Source organism: Mytilus californianus, unplaced genomic scaffold (genome assembly GCF_021869535.1).
Source record: "Mytilus californianus isolate M0D057914Y unplaced genomic scaffold, xbMytCali1.0.p SCAF_9, whole genome shotgun sequence".
Taxonomy (NCBI): domain Eukaryota; kingdom Metazoa; phylum Mollusca; class Bivalvia; order Mytilida; family Mytilidae; genus Mytilus; species Mytilus californianus.
The window spans coordinates 12,984,144-12,997,413 of record NW_026262745.1 but is presented as its reverse complement, the minus strand read 5'-3'; the positions used below and the strand labels follow the sequence as shown (position 1 = coordinate 12,997,413).

General features: G+C 31.8%; 1 protein-coding gene across 1 annotated transcript in view; it reads left to right on the top strand.

Moving 5' to 3' along the window:
- Positions 1-13,270, top strand: part of LOC127715554 (arginine--tRNA ligase, cytoplasmic-like) — a 186,362-nt gene that overhangs the window by 103,327 nt on the left and 69,765 nt on the right. Inside the window, exon 11 of the mRNA XM_052221643.1 lies at positions 6,479-6,584. Coding sequence (XP_052077603.1) covers positions 6,479-6,584 — 106 coding nt within the window. The remainder of the gene's footprint in view (positions 1-6,478; positions 6,585-13,270) is intronic.

Below are 13,270 nucleotides of genomic sequence, written 5' to 3'. Positions count from 1 at the left end.
ACACAAGGACATATTATAAAGAGCGCTCACTACATGACATAAATGGAAGATATTTAATTAGTGCTATCAGATGGACATCTCTTTGATATTCTTTGACAGATTGACAGTCTCCTGAGTCTAGACAGATGACAGACAATGTCCAGTAATCCACTGTTACAGACAGTATAATAAATTATATTTTTCTTATTAGACTTAGTGAATTTTACATTTAAAAATAGTAATTGGATGTTTATAGTTTAATATCAGGACCCACCCCACCCCCCACCCCCACCCCACCCCCCCCCCCTTCTGAAGAAAAGGAATATATTTGATGTTGGTGTGTAATACATCAGGTGCAACCAAACGAAAAAGGTTAGCAATTGACAACACACTGGGCTTAATGTCATGTGGACTTACACGTCTGTAATGGAAAAATGTTGGACGTGCAATTGGTTTTCATAAATAGTAGTCGTTAGGTAATTGTTTTCTCTGAATAATTTAAAGAAAACAATAATTGCAGTCCTTTGTTTTGGTAAATTAAGATAAAATGTGGTTTGATTGTCTTTGAAAAACTTAAATTCACTTCGACTGTTGGAATCTGTCATTATTTAAAACCTATGAATGACATTTTGATTATTATAATAAAGAAATGTTGAATGTTGTAAATATTAATATTGCACAACTGCATCAAGTTTAAGCAGATGAAGTATCTTACAACTATTTCAGGATTTTATTGATCGGGTAACACACTTTGTTTGGTTTTGTTTTTTATTTATTATTACATTTGTTCAGTGGAATTCAGATATGCATATAATGCACCTTTGACAGAATACCAATGTTGATTTCTACATGGAGATGAAATCATTTAACCAAATTTGTTAACCGTATTTTAACCGTTTTAGTTGAACAAGTTCATTGAATGCTAGTGAACTTGACAGATTGCAATTTGACAATGAAAATAATTCTGTCAGAATGTTTCTTCTTAACATCACTTATTACTGCACTCGTCAGCGAGATAAATTGAAAATACTGCAATGTCGGAAACAATGTTTTTGACCTTGAAAGGCATTGATTTAGTAGAGAGATTGTCTTGCAGAAAGATAATTTCCTGGGGATCTTTGGAACAACAATTAGACATTATTATATAGAAAATAACCGTATCACACTTTTAATAGGATTTCTATAAGGTTCTTTTGTGGTTATATGTGGCTGTAAGGATAATCTTTATATTTACGGCCATCAACGGAGAAACTATTATTGTAGAATAGAGAATTGTTTAATCCTGAGAAATCTGACCAGTGATATAATTTTCTCTTTGTAAAGAAGACCATCAAAGTTATAAAGCCATATATATATTAAAGATGGACACTTGAATTATTTATTTCTTTAGGAAATATAAAGACATACACTATATTGAAGAATCTAATAAAATCCTTAGTACTGTTGACCATAATTACTTAGTTGAGGAATTCCTATATCATCTGTAGCTCACCTGTAGTCAGGGGATAATTTTACTTATTACCATCACTTTTCGTTCATTAGATTATTAAACTTTTGATAAATTGAGCCTTTGTTCCTTATATAGATACTACATTTTAAAATAAGGTGAGATAATAATTGGTTATTTTCATATAAGCAAATATTATGATAAAGCTTTGGGTTCCTGCATACATGTTTAGCTCCACCACATTCTGCATGTGCCTGCATGTCCTAAGTTTCTGTATATCATATTTGCTTTTCATTTATTGTTTTGTACATAAATCAGGCCGCTATTTTTTGTCGTTTGAACTGTTTTACATTTGTCATTTTGAGGCTTTTATCTATCTGGCTATGTGGTATGGCCCCTGGTTTTGCTCATTGTCGAAGGTTGTACTGTGACCTATAGTTGCGAACTTTTACGTCATTTGGTTTCTGGTGGAGAGTTGTCTCATTTTCAATCATACCACATCCTCTTTTTTTTATATTGTGAAAAAAAAGAAGAAAAAAAACAGATTTGAATACCGTAAATTCAGAAATTATTGCAAGGTTTTTATTAATGCGAATAATGCGACTGGGTGAATATCACAATGATAAGAACTGCCATTCTGATATCTGACACATATATCTGTGTGCAGATTTTCCTGAAATCCCAATAATAAATCTCGCATTTTTATCAATATTTTTTAAAAAACGCAATAATAGATGCACGCAATAATTTCTGAATTTACACTATAAAAACTATTCAAAAGACTGTAAGAAATTTAACCTCTTCAAAAATATAGTATTTATGTTATCATTTACAATTTTTTGTAGGATCTTCAGTTTTGCCGTGTTGATTTTGACATATCTGTACTTGTATACTATAGTTTTTATCGATTGATGTTCTTCAATATATATAATTTAGATAGATGTTTTAGCAAACAAATCCATGTTACTTCCGTGCATATCAGATTGACACATTCTAACATATTTGTCTGTTACAGAATTATGTATTAAAGCTTTCTATCATTATTCAGATCACTTTTAAGCTGAAATTCTCCTATTTTGTGATAATGTAGACTTGCAGATGATACAGACTGTAAAATATTGTCTAAAATGTTCAAAATCAATGTATATCATGGTAGTTTAAACAAGTTACTAAGATGATGTAAGAATAATTATGTGTAAGATATAATTATATTCATATTGTTCAGGCTTTCTAAAAGTATTTTTCAAGTGACAAATTTTTTTATGCCCCCGCCATAGCGGAGGGGGCATTAAGTTTTACCCTTGTCCGTCCATACGTCCTAAAATTGGTTTCTGTTCTCTAACTTTAGTTTGCCTCAACCAAATGTTATGGAACTTATACACAATGCTTATTAACACAAAACACAGGTCAAGTTTGAATTTGGGTGGCGTTTTTATTAGTTTAATATTGATGCTTATTTGAAATTTAGGACATACTTAACTTTTACAGATCGTCTTTTAGATTTTAAGACTTAAAGTTTTCAGAGAGTTTCATTTGTTGTTATAAACAATAAACAACATTGTTTCTACTTTAGAATAGGGCAATAGCAACCAATCCTGTCTCAATTTTTTAGCAGACATCATCAAATCCCACAATTAGAAAATTAGACAATTTTGTAAGTTTCTCTCTGATCTCTTCAAAGAGTGGAGCATAAATAGTCTATTAAACTTTTTATAGTATCATGACAGTCATGAAGCCAAGAGCTATTGGAATTGTCAAGGCCAAGAGCTACTAGAATAGAGAGAGGGATATATAAACAGAAATTAGATGTGTTATTTTTATATGCAGGGATGGAAATGTGTTTATATAATTGTCATATTGCTCTACTTAATATTCTCCTGAAGTACTTCTGATAATGTTTATCAATCAAAATGCAAATATCAGTTTTTGTTTATGCATAAATCATGTCTAAGCTGGACATTTATCTTGGAGTGTCATTTATTCTAGAATGGCTTTGATGTCAGCCATCCTTACTGACAATTTTAATGTATAAAGACGATCAAATTTTTATGAGATTTGTCCATTTTTGTCATTGATAAATGGTAAAGAAGTTTTGTACTTTTGATGAATGTATGAAGCTAAGGATTGGGACTTATAATAAATAAATGAATTTTTAGTAGGCCAAAAAATATTATGAACATATATGTTTTTATTGCTATCAGACAAATGAAAAAAACAGTTAGGAATGTAATTAGAATCTTTTTTTTTTCTATTTAGTAAAGAGAGTCTTGGGAAGGTCACAGGGGGTTTTGAAGGGTACCCTTTTTGATGTAATCAACTCCTTCTTCAGTTTTCAATCCATTGTGATTTACGCTTTCAAACATTAGATTGTTTGATAAACACTAAAGATGTGCACTTCACTATTTTTATACATTAAATTTTGTATGTTTTTTTATACGACCGCAAAATTTTTGGGCCCAGTTTTCATGTTGGTTCAAATCGGGTTCGAAAATAAAACTTTGTTTGATTTCAACAAAAATTGAATATATGGGGTTCTTTGATATGCTGAATCTATTACAATGTATTTAGATTTTGGATTTTGGGCCCAGGTATCAAATTTATCCACATTGAGGTCCAAAGGGTCCAAAATTGCCTGATATGTTACATTGTCTCTATACAATATCTTATTGTGAAAAATCTGTCTTATAGACTGTTCATTTTCCCCAATCTAGAGGCACCATTAGTAAGAGAAAAATAGTATTTTACTATAACCATTAATGGATATATTTACTTTACAACATGTATTCTGTGTTGTGGAAAGTTCAGACAGTCTGTAAATGCTATTTTTATGCTTAAGTAATGTATTTTAATGTACATAAAAGTGGTTATTTTATTTATATATTGGTTGTGGGTATTTAAAGACTACAAAACCCCATCAGATAAAATCTGTTTAATGAATTATACGACAAACTGATTGCCATAAATCTGAATGTTAATGTATTTTGTGCATGCAGCTAATCAGGCTGAGTAAAAATTCATGTAAGAGCTGTTTTCTGTGTTTCTGGAAACATATTTATTTTAATAACTATTTCAAGATCAAATTATGTCAAGTTATATAGAAAATAGAAATGTAATTTTGCTTTAATTTTCCTGTGACAATTTCAGTTGACAAAGCTACAGACTATTTTATCATTTGCTACAATTTTAATACTATTTTGAAGTGTTTAATGTTTCTTATTAATAATTGTCACGCTTCCATTCTGACATATATTTTATTGATGCAATCTGCCATTATTTTCCAGTGGAAATCAAGATTATCTGCTCCTTTTTACATCGGATGTGACCTTGAGAGGTCATACCGGTGTTATGTTGCCATAGAAATTTCCTTGCCGTTTGCCGGATAACCGCGAATGTATTTCGTATAATTACGCGGATATTATCGAGTGCAAAATAACATTCCTTATCACTTGTTATATATTAGTTTCATCAATAAATATTCATGAAAATAATTTTTAAGAACATAGATAGATGATATGAAAATGTTTTGTCGTTAGAAATATATATATATCAATAACAAATCATGAATACCGTAAATAATGTGTTAAAGTATGTGGAAGAATATCTCGAGAACGTTTTGCAACAAAAGTGGGAAAATATGAATGCCTACTCAAATCCAATCTATTAGAAAAATGAATTATTACAGAAGAGTGTCCACCATGCACTTGCACTGAACTGTCATTAGAATAGTAGAATAGAATGATATATAAATGGATGAAAATTTGCCTGTAGGGTTATTAAGATGATCTGCTATATATATAACTGTTTTACAAATATTAATATAATAATATTATAACAACAAACCAGAGTATACTGATAACAACTGATTATATCACTACAATATAATGATAATTATTACGGTGAGGTTGAATTCCCTGTCATTTATTCATCATCCACACAAGAACTTGTCTCAGAAAAAAAAATATATCTATGTACCTTAACCCAACTTTCAGATATAGGGATATGATTTTTTTTCTGAGACAAGTGCTTGTGACCATCCATCAGAACTTGCGGTCATCCGATGTTCAGTACTTCAGTACTTTGATTATAAGCTTATTGCATCTACATTCTAGATCATACCAATTAATAATGCAAATTAAGGGATGTATTGTAATTGAGTTAAAAAGCTTTCATGATTTCTATGACAAAAGGTTTTATTTTTATGATTTTTTTGTCCATTATTCTGATCTTTCGAACAATTCAATGTATCAGTACATTTATATTGTTGATGGCTGAGTGTTTTAAGTAGTAAATTTACAGCAATCACTGGCCCGTGTCAACACTGAGGTTGTGAGTTCAAACCCTGCACATGACAGGTGTGGTCGAATCTGATCTTAATTGACTAGGATTGCTTGTTTTCCTGCGGAAGGTCCGTCCGTGGTCCTCCACCAATCAAAGTTGTAAAGATAAACTCACAATAAAAAGCCAATAGTGCTGAAAGTGGTGTTAAAACACAAACAATCAATCATATATTGTGACAAGTAAATTGCTTTATTCTTGAATTGCATCAGTTGAAAATTGTAGCTGATTATGATGTTAACAAAAACAGTTTTTAATAAGGATTGTAAGCCTTTTATGGTATAAACTGTGTTTCTATCTATGATTCTTCTGTTATTTTCTTAACTAAGTCCAGTATGAAATAGTTAAATTGAAGGCTACATAATAAAGATGGATTGAGTTCATTGAACTATTGTTTATATACAAGAAATTTGCAGTCTTGTTTTAATCAGCACTGGTTCTAATCAAAGTCAATTGTTTTAACACAAACAATGTAGCTCAGTTGTCCTTAATACCAAATGAAACTGCATTGTTAATGGTATAAAGCATCCAGTTGATGTTGTCTTTTCAATATAGATGATGCATGATCTCATATTGTGTATATAATTTTACGACATCAATCAAATAATTAATGTAAGAAAACTAAAATAACATTCAAAAATCTTTCACACAGGAATGTAAAAAATATTGACATATCACAATTTACAAGATATTGAGAGATATTGTTTATACTTTCAGAAAGAAATTGAAGACAAGATCTGGAGAAACGATCAGATTAGTGGATTTATTGGATGAAGGTCTGAAAAGGGCTGAACAAAAATTGATAGAGAAAGGGAGAGACAAGGTGAAAATGTTATTTAATAAACAAAATAAAAGGATGAAGAAGGGATGAAATGAATATAAAAAAATAAAAAAACTATTGTGATAACACATTTTGCACTCAGGCCATTGAAAATTTAAGTTTGGTTTCCCCACAGAAGAATATATTAAGGGGTAGGTAGGCAGGAAAAACTTTTTATTTATTTTAATTTGTTTTTGCAAACAGTTGAATGAGGCACATGAAGTTTCCTTCTACAGAGAATTTTTATTATGCCCCCCATAGCGGTGGGGGCATTAAGTTTTACCCTTGTCCGTCTGTACGTACGTCCCAAAATTGGTTTCCGTTCTCTAACTTGAGTTTGCCTCAACCAAATGTTATGAAACTTATACACAATGCTTATTACCACAAAACACAGATCAAGGTTAAATGTTGGTGGCGTCACTTTAACTGTTCTAGAGTTATGCCCATTTATAAATGGAAAAATTGCAAAATTTTTAGTTTCCGTTCTCTAACTTAAGTTTGCCTCAACCAAGTGTTATGAAACTTTTATACAATGCTTATTACCACAAAATAAAGATCAAGTTTGAATTTTGGTGACGTCACTTTAACTTGTCTAGAGTTATGCCCCTTTTTAAATGGAAAAACTGCAAAATTTTTAGTTTTTGTTCTCTTACTTAAGTTCGCCTCAACCAAATGTTATGAAACTTATACACAATGTTTATTACCACAAAACACAGATCAAGATTGAATGTTGGTGGCGTCCCTTTAACCGTTCTAGAGTTATGCCCCTTTATAAATGGAAAAGCAAAATTTTTATTTTCTTCTAAATATAACAAATAATTTTTAAAATTGGAATTATCTTCCTTTGTCCATGATAATAGTTGAATCAACTACAATCAATGCTTTATACAATGCAATGTTTAATTTTGACTTCCACTGATAAAACACAGATCAAGTTGAATTTGGGTAGTGTCACTTTAACCATTATTGAGTTATGCCCCGTTATACATTGAAAGATTGCAAAATTTTTAGTTTCCAATCTGTAATTTAAATTTGCCCCAACCAAACATTATGAAACCTATATACAATATTCATTACCACAAAACTAAGATCAAGTACAAATTTTTTGTTTCCGTTTTCTAACTTTAGTTTGCCTCAACCAAATGTTATGAAACTTATACACAATGCTTATTACTACATAATACAGATTAAGTACGAAATTTGGTGGCGACACTTTTACAATTCTTGAGTTATGTCCCTTTATAAACATAAATATTGCTGAATTTTTCGTTTCCGTTCTCTAACTTTAGTTTGTCTCAACCAAATGTTATAAAACTTATACACAACCGTTCTAGAATTATACGTGTTTACAAATAGAAAAATTGCTGAATTTTTAGTTTCTGTTCTCTACCTAAGTTAGCCTCAACCAAATGTTATGAGACTTACACACAATGCTTATTACCACAAAACTCAGATCAAGTTCAAATTTGGGTAGCACTTTTACCGTTCTTCAGTTATGTCCCTTTATAACTATATGATATGCAAGTGGGAGCATCATCTGTGTCCACATCTATCCACATTTATTTCTTAATACCATTGACTGGATATTCTTGAAAAAATCTTATTTGACATTATATCTTGATCTATATTGTGATATTAAGGTATTTTAAACTTTAAGAATGACAACAATCAAAGTGTCATTGATAATTGCCTTACATACCTGCCAACTTTTCGAAATCTCCATGGTGGATTTTAAGCGCAAAAGGACCTTAAGCTTCATAAGTCATAAGTGTTTTAATCTACTACTATATTGTTTAAATAAATATGTATGTGCTTAAATACCCTTTTAACTCGTTTGAATAGATATAAGAAGAGGTGGTATGAGTGCCAATGAGACAACTCTCCATCCAAATCAAAATTTATAAAAGTAAACCATTATAGGTCACAGTACGGTCTTCAACACGGAGCCTTGGCTCACACTGAACAGTAAGCTATAAAGGGCCCCAAAAAATTACTAGTGTAAAACCATTCAAACGGGAAAACCAACGGTCTAATCTATATAAAAAACGAGAAACGAGAAACACTTATGAACCATGTCTGTTTTGAGGTGTTTAGCTTTTATTATAAAGTTGGTAGGTCTGCTTAAGGAGAGTCTTGCTCTTTTTTTTTTATACCCCCACTATAAAAAAGTGGGGATATACTGTTTTACCTCTGTCTGTCCATCCATCCGTCCATCCGTCAGTCCATCCGTCTGTCCGTACATCTGTCCCATGAATATTTTTCGTCACATCTTTCTCAGGAACTTCATTACAAGGATTTCTGAAATTTGATTTCAGGGCTTATATGAGTCAGCTATACCGTGTGATCCATTTTCAGATTCATCACTCAACAACTTCCTGTTTACCTTATACTTTTAGCGGGCGGGTTTCATTAATGACCAGTAGCTCACAGATTCACTAGTTCAATCGATTAAAAAAAGAATTGACTCAGAGGGTAAAAACAGACCCGGCAGTGTTTAAAAATTTAAAATGCAAAGTTTTAACCAACTAGTAGTACTGTTTTATTAGAATTAAACAAAGAAGAGTGAAAGATTGCTGGATCAAACATGAAATAATGATGGCGTCTGTATGTCTGATTTATAGAAAATATCATGTTAAATATAGATATTGACATTTTTTTTTTGTTGATTTTTCTGTTGATCCAAAAAAAGTCTGTTTTTGTGACATTATTAGGCGTACATAGTTCAAATTTCTCATGGCAATACAATAGAAAAACATGAGAGTTTGACTTTATAATTGATTTTCCATAAAAGAAGACCTAACAGCAACAAGCTAACCGAAGATTTATTATGAAAAGTTAGCAGCAATTCGATATTGATGTTAATTGTTTAAGTATTGAAACTGCCGATGTTGTCTCTTGGTAGCATGTTTGACAAGTGCCAGAGGTCTTTGGTTTGATCCCCAGCTGGGTCAAACCAAAGACTTGAAAATTGGTATTTGCTGCTTCTCCAATTAGCATTCTGTATTAAGTAGAACAAACAAAGCCTGGTTGGCCCAGAGTCAGAATAATGTGTCTGGGTAGGGTGCTAGGTTTTCCAGTAGTATGTACCTATAACTATGAACCATCATGTGAAAATTTAGCTTAGTGTTTCGGTCTAGTACAAAGTAGGATTCATATAAATATTAAATAAACATGTTCTCCTCCTAAATTTGCATTTGATTTGCCACTGAATGTTGAACTGTCATCCCTCCTAATCCTCAAGTATTAGAAAATACAATATTGGACAAGTATTGAATAAATGAAAGTATCAATAACAATAAAATCAAAGAAAAAATTTCCTCCATTTGAACCCTTTTTTATAATCCGTGGACAGTTTTTCAGCAGTTGGCTATAGCTTCTTAGAAGTTCAAGAACTCTTCCTTTGAACAATATTGTGGTAATATATGGCAGCCTTCTTAAAATGTGAGATAAGGGGATCAAATTTTCATATTCATATATATATTCAATACATTTTCAATTCATTTTTGTTTTGCCTTGATGACAATGCTTTGATATGCAGTATTTGGCAGTGCTCTTTCAGTCATGGTCTATTGACTTTATAATTTGAGCATAATATTCATGTGAAAGTTTCTGATTAGGTCAATTTAAGGGGGACCAAGTCAGTGAGATATGATATGCAGTTGTATAAGCATTGGCACATCTAATTTTCATGGAGATTACCGTATTTGGCCATGCTCTCTCCATCATGGTCTATTGACTTTTAAACATTAGTATATAAAAACAAGGAGATGTGGTATGATTGCCAATGAGACAACTATCCACCAGAGTTAAAATGAAGCAGATGTAAGCAATTATAGGCAACCATACGTTCGTCAATAGTTTACATGTTATAGTTTGTGATAAGGTCAGTTTAAGTTGAACTACTTATGATAAGCCAATAACATTTGGTATGCAGTTGCATTAGCATTGGCATATCTTATTTCCTCAGAAATTATTTGACTCTGTACCGTCATTCATGGTTCATTAACTATAAATATTTTTCATATTTTTACATTTCAAAGTATTGCTATTTTTATTTTTACATTTACATTTTACCATCAAAATGACACAGGTAAGACATATCTCTGTGTCAACAGTTTATTATACAGAAGAGAAAAATTTACAGTACAAAATATGAGTACAAAACCTCATGCTAGATAGTTTTTATTTGTTCAGAAGAAATTTATGATTTTGAAAAGTGCAGCTAAGCTACATACTAAAGCTTAATGCATTGATCATGTCACATTTACATGACAAATGAGTTACTATTTTCACTGTAAACAGATTAAATATTTACGTGTGTTGCAGTATTTTAAAGGAAACAACACAGAATTGCAAATTGTTTCTAGATGATTAATTGGTTATTAGATGGTTTTCAATACAGGAAAAACATGGAAGATTATTCAGGACAAAAAGTTAATGTCAGTTCGGAAAAGTGGGTGGCACACTGGCTGATTGTCATATTGACTTTCACTTAAAAATAACTAGAAATTGAAAGGATTTAAATTTTTCTTTTCGTTACAAGCCATTTATGACTTCTAATTAAAATTGTTGTAAAGTCCAGCTTCACACACTAAAAAAAAACTCCAGATTAAACATTTTTCAGTTTCAGGACTGTCATTTAGCTATGTTTATCCATACATTTATTAGGTCAGGTATTACATGAGGGCTGATCTTAAACATGTTAAAAGTTGTGACATTTTTGTTGCCTCTGTATAATGTTCATGGATGCATTTTTTCGATGAGGCAATCAAAGTTGTATTAAAATTTGCATTGTAACTAACAAGGAGTAATCTTATGATAATACTCAGGACAAACCAATTTGAATGAATAGTGTAAATTTTATAAAGCAAGTTGTCATGATATGAAAAAAGAAGATGTTGTATGATTGCCAATTAGACAATTATCCACCAGAGACCAATAGATCAAAGTAAGGCCTTCAACAATGAACAAAACACATACAGCCCTGTGAGCTATATGAATGAATGGTTTGATATAGTCCAACCTGTATATATACAATAGATACATATTAGTACAATATTACATTACAACCAGCCAAATAGGCTTACGATGATGTACTGCCAAATTGCCAAATTGAAGTGCAATTTTTTGAAAAATAGTTAACAAATATTTTTGGACGAATGGCTAAGTAATTAGAAAAACTCAACAGTTAAAGTAAAATAGATAGAGAATTTCTCTTCGGATATGATCTCAGTCCAAGATAAAGTTCGCTATACATTTGTTGTTGTTAGATAACAGTTCATTTAAGGCAGCATTTAGAGGATAAGCAGGATCTGGTGATATTGCAGTAAATAGTTTATTTCTCAAAACCAAGTAACGATCACAGTATAAGATGAAGTATTGCTCATCTTCAATAGACCCAGAATTGCACATTTTACAGACTCGTTGTTCGATTGGAATGTTTCTATAGCGTCCCTGTTCGACTTCTAGTGGGAAAGTACTACAGCGAATTCTAGCGATTGCAGATCTTTGTGTCCTTGTTAAATGCTTTTTTAGGTACGGCTTGGCAAAAAAATTTGGTTTTTAAATGTTTATATGTCCTCAACTTTGGCATATTGTTTATTTCATCAAACTACTTGTCTTTGAAGTCTGCTACAAGTTTAAGATGAATCTTGTTGAGATATCGGAGTCATTGTCAGTTAGGTGTGAAAGATTGCATTTGTTCAAAAGCGTTTTAACACTGTTAAAGCACGTGTTTCGGTAACGCCTCGACATTTCACGATCCCAAATAAACACTTTTCAGCATATTTTGTTACCAGGCATGTTCATAAGACGACACCATAAGCAGATTACATTACACTTGTGAATAAAACCTGGATGCCATCCCATGTCTGCTAATATTGCTGGAATTGGTGTTATTTTGCAGACACCAAGAAAAGTTTTGATAGCTCTATAATGTCAGCGTTCGATATTGTCATATAGCTCGGCTCCCCGTACTCCAGATGCATAATCAAGTACAGGAATAACAGTGTTTTCATAAATTTTCGTTAATATGTCGTAGTCCATATTACCCATGTTAAAGAATTTAGATGTCAATGATCCCAATGATCTACTACCTGCACTTACGAGTTCACTAACAGAGACATTATAATCCATATGTTCGGATAATGTGAGTCCCAAGTAGCAATATTTAGTTACAAATTCAACTGTGTTGTCCCCTAGTCGAAATGTAAATTGAGGTCTGTCCTTTGTAGTCTTTCGAATATGCATAATTTTTGTCTTTTCTGTATTAACCTTCATCAATCGTGTCTTTGTCCAATCGTTCAGAGCATTGAGCTGATTTTGTAATCCATCAACAGTGTCCGAAATAAGAACTTGATTGTCAGCGTATAGCAAGCAGCTAATCATATTGTCACTGACTAATGCGCTACAACAGAGTCCGTTAATGAGTGGTACCAATTCATCAATAAACAATGCAAAAAGAGTAGGCGCGAGGTTATCACCTTGACAGACAGCCGAATCAACTGAAAACCATTCAGTAAACATTGGTGGCGATATTCATACTGCACTTTGTAGCTTTGAGTAGAGACACCTAATTTCTTTGTACATATTTCCATACACACTCACTGATAAATTCTTCGACACCAAGGATCTGGAACAATTCCATAGCTAAAACATACATTGAACAGTTCGTGAAGGGTTTTCGTCAG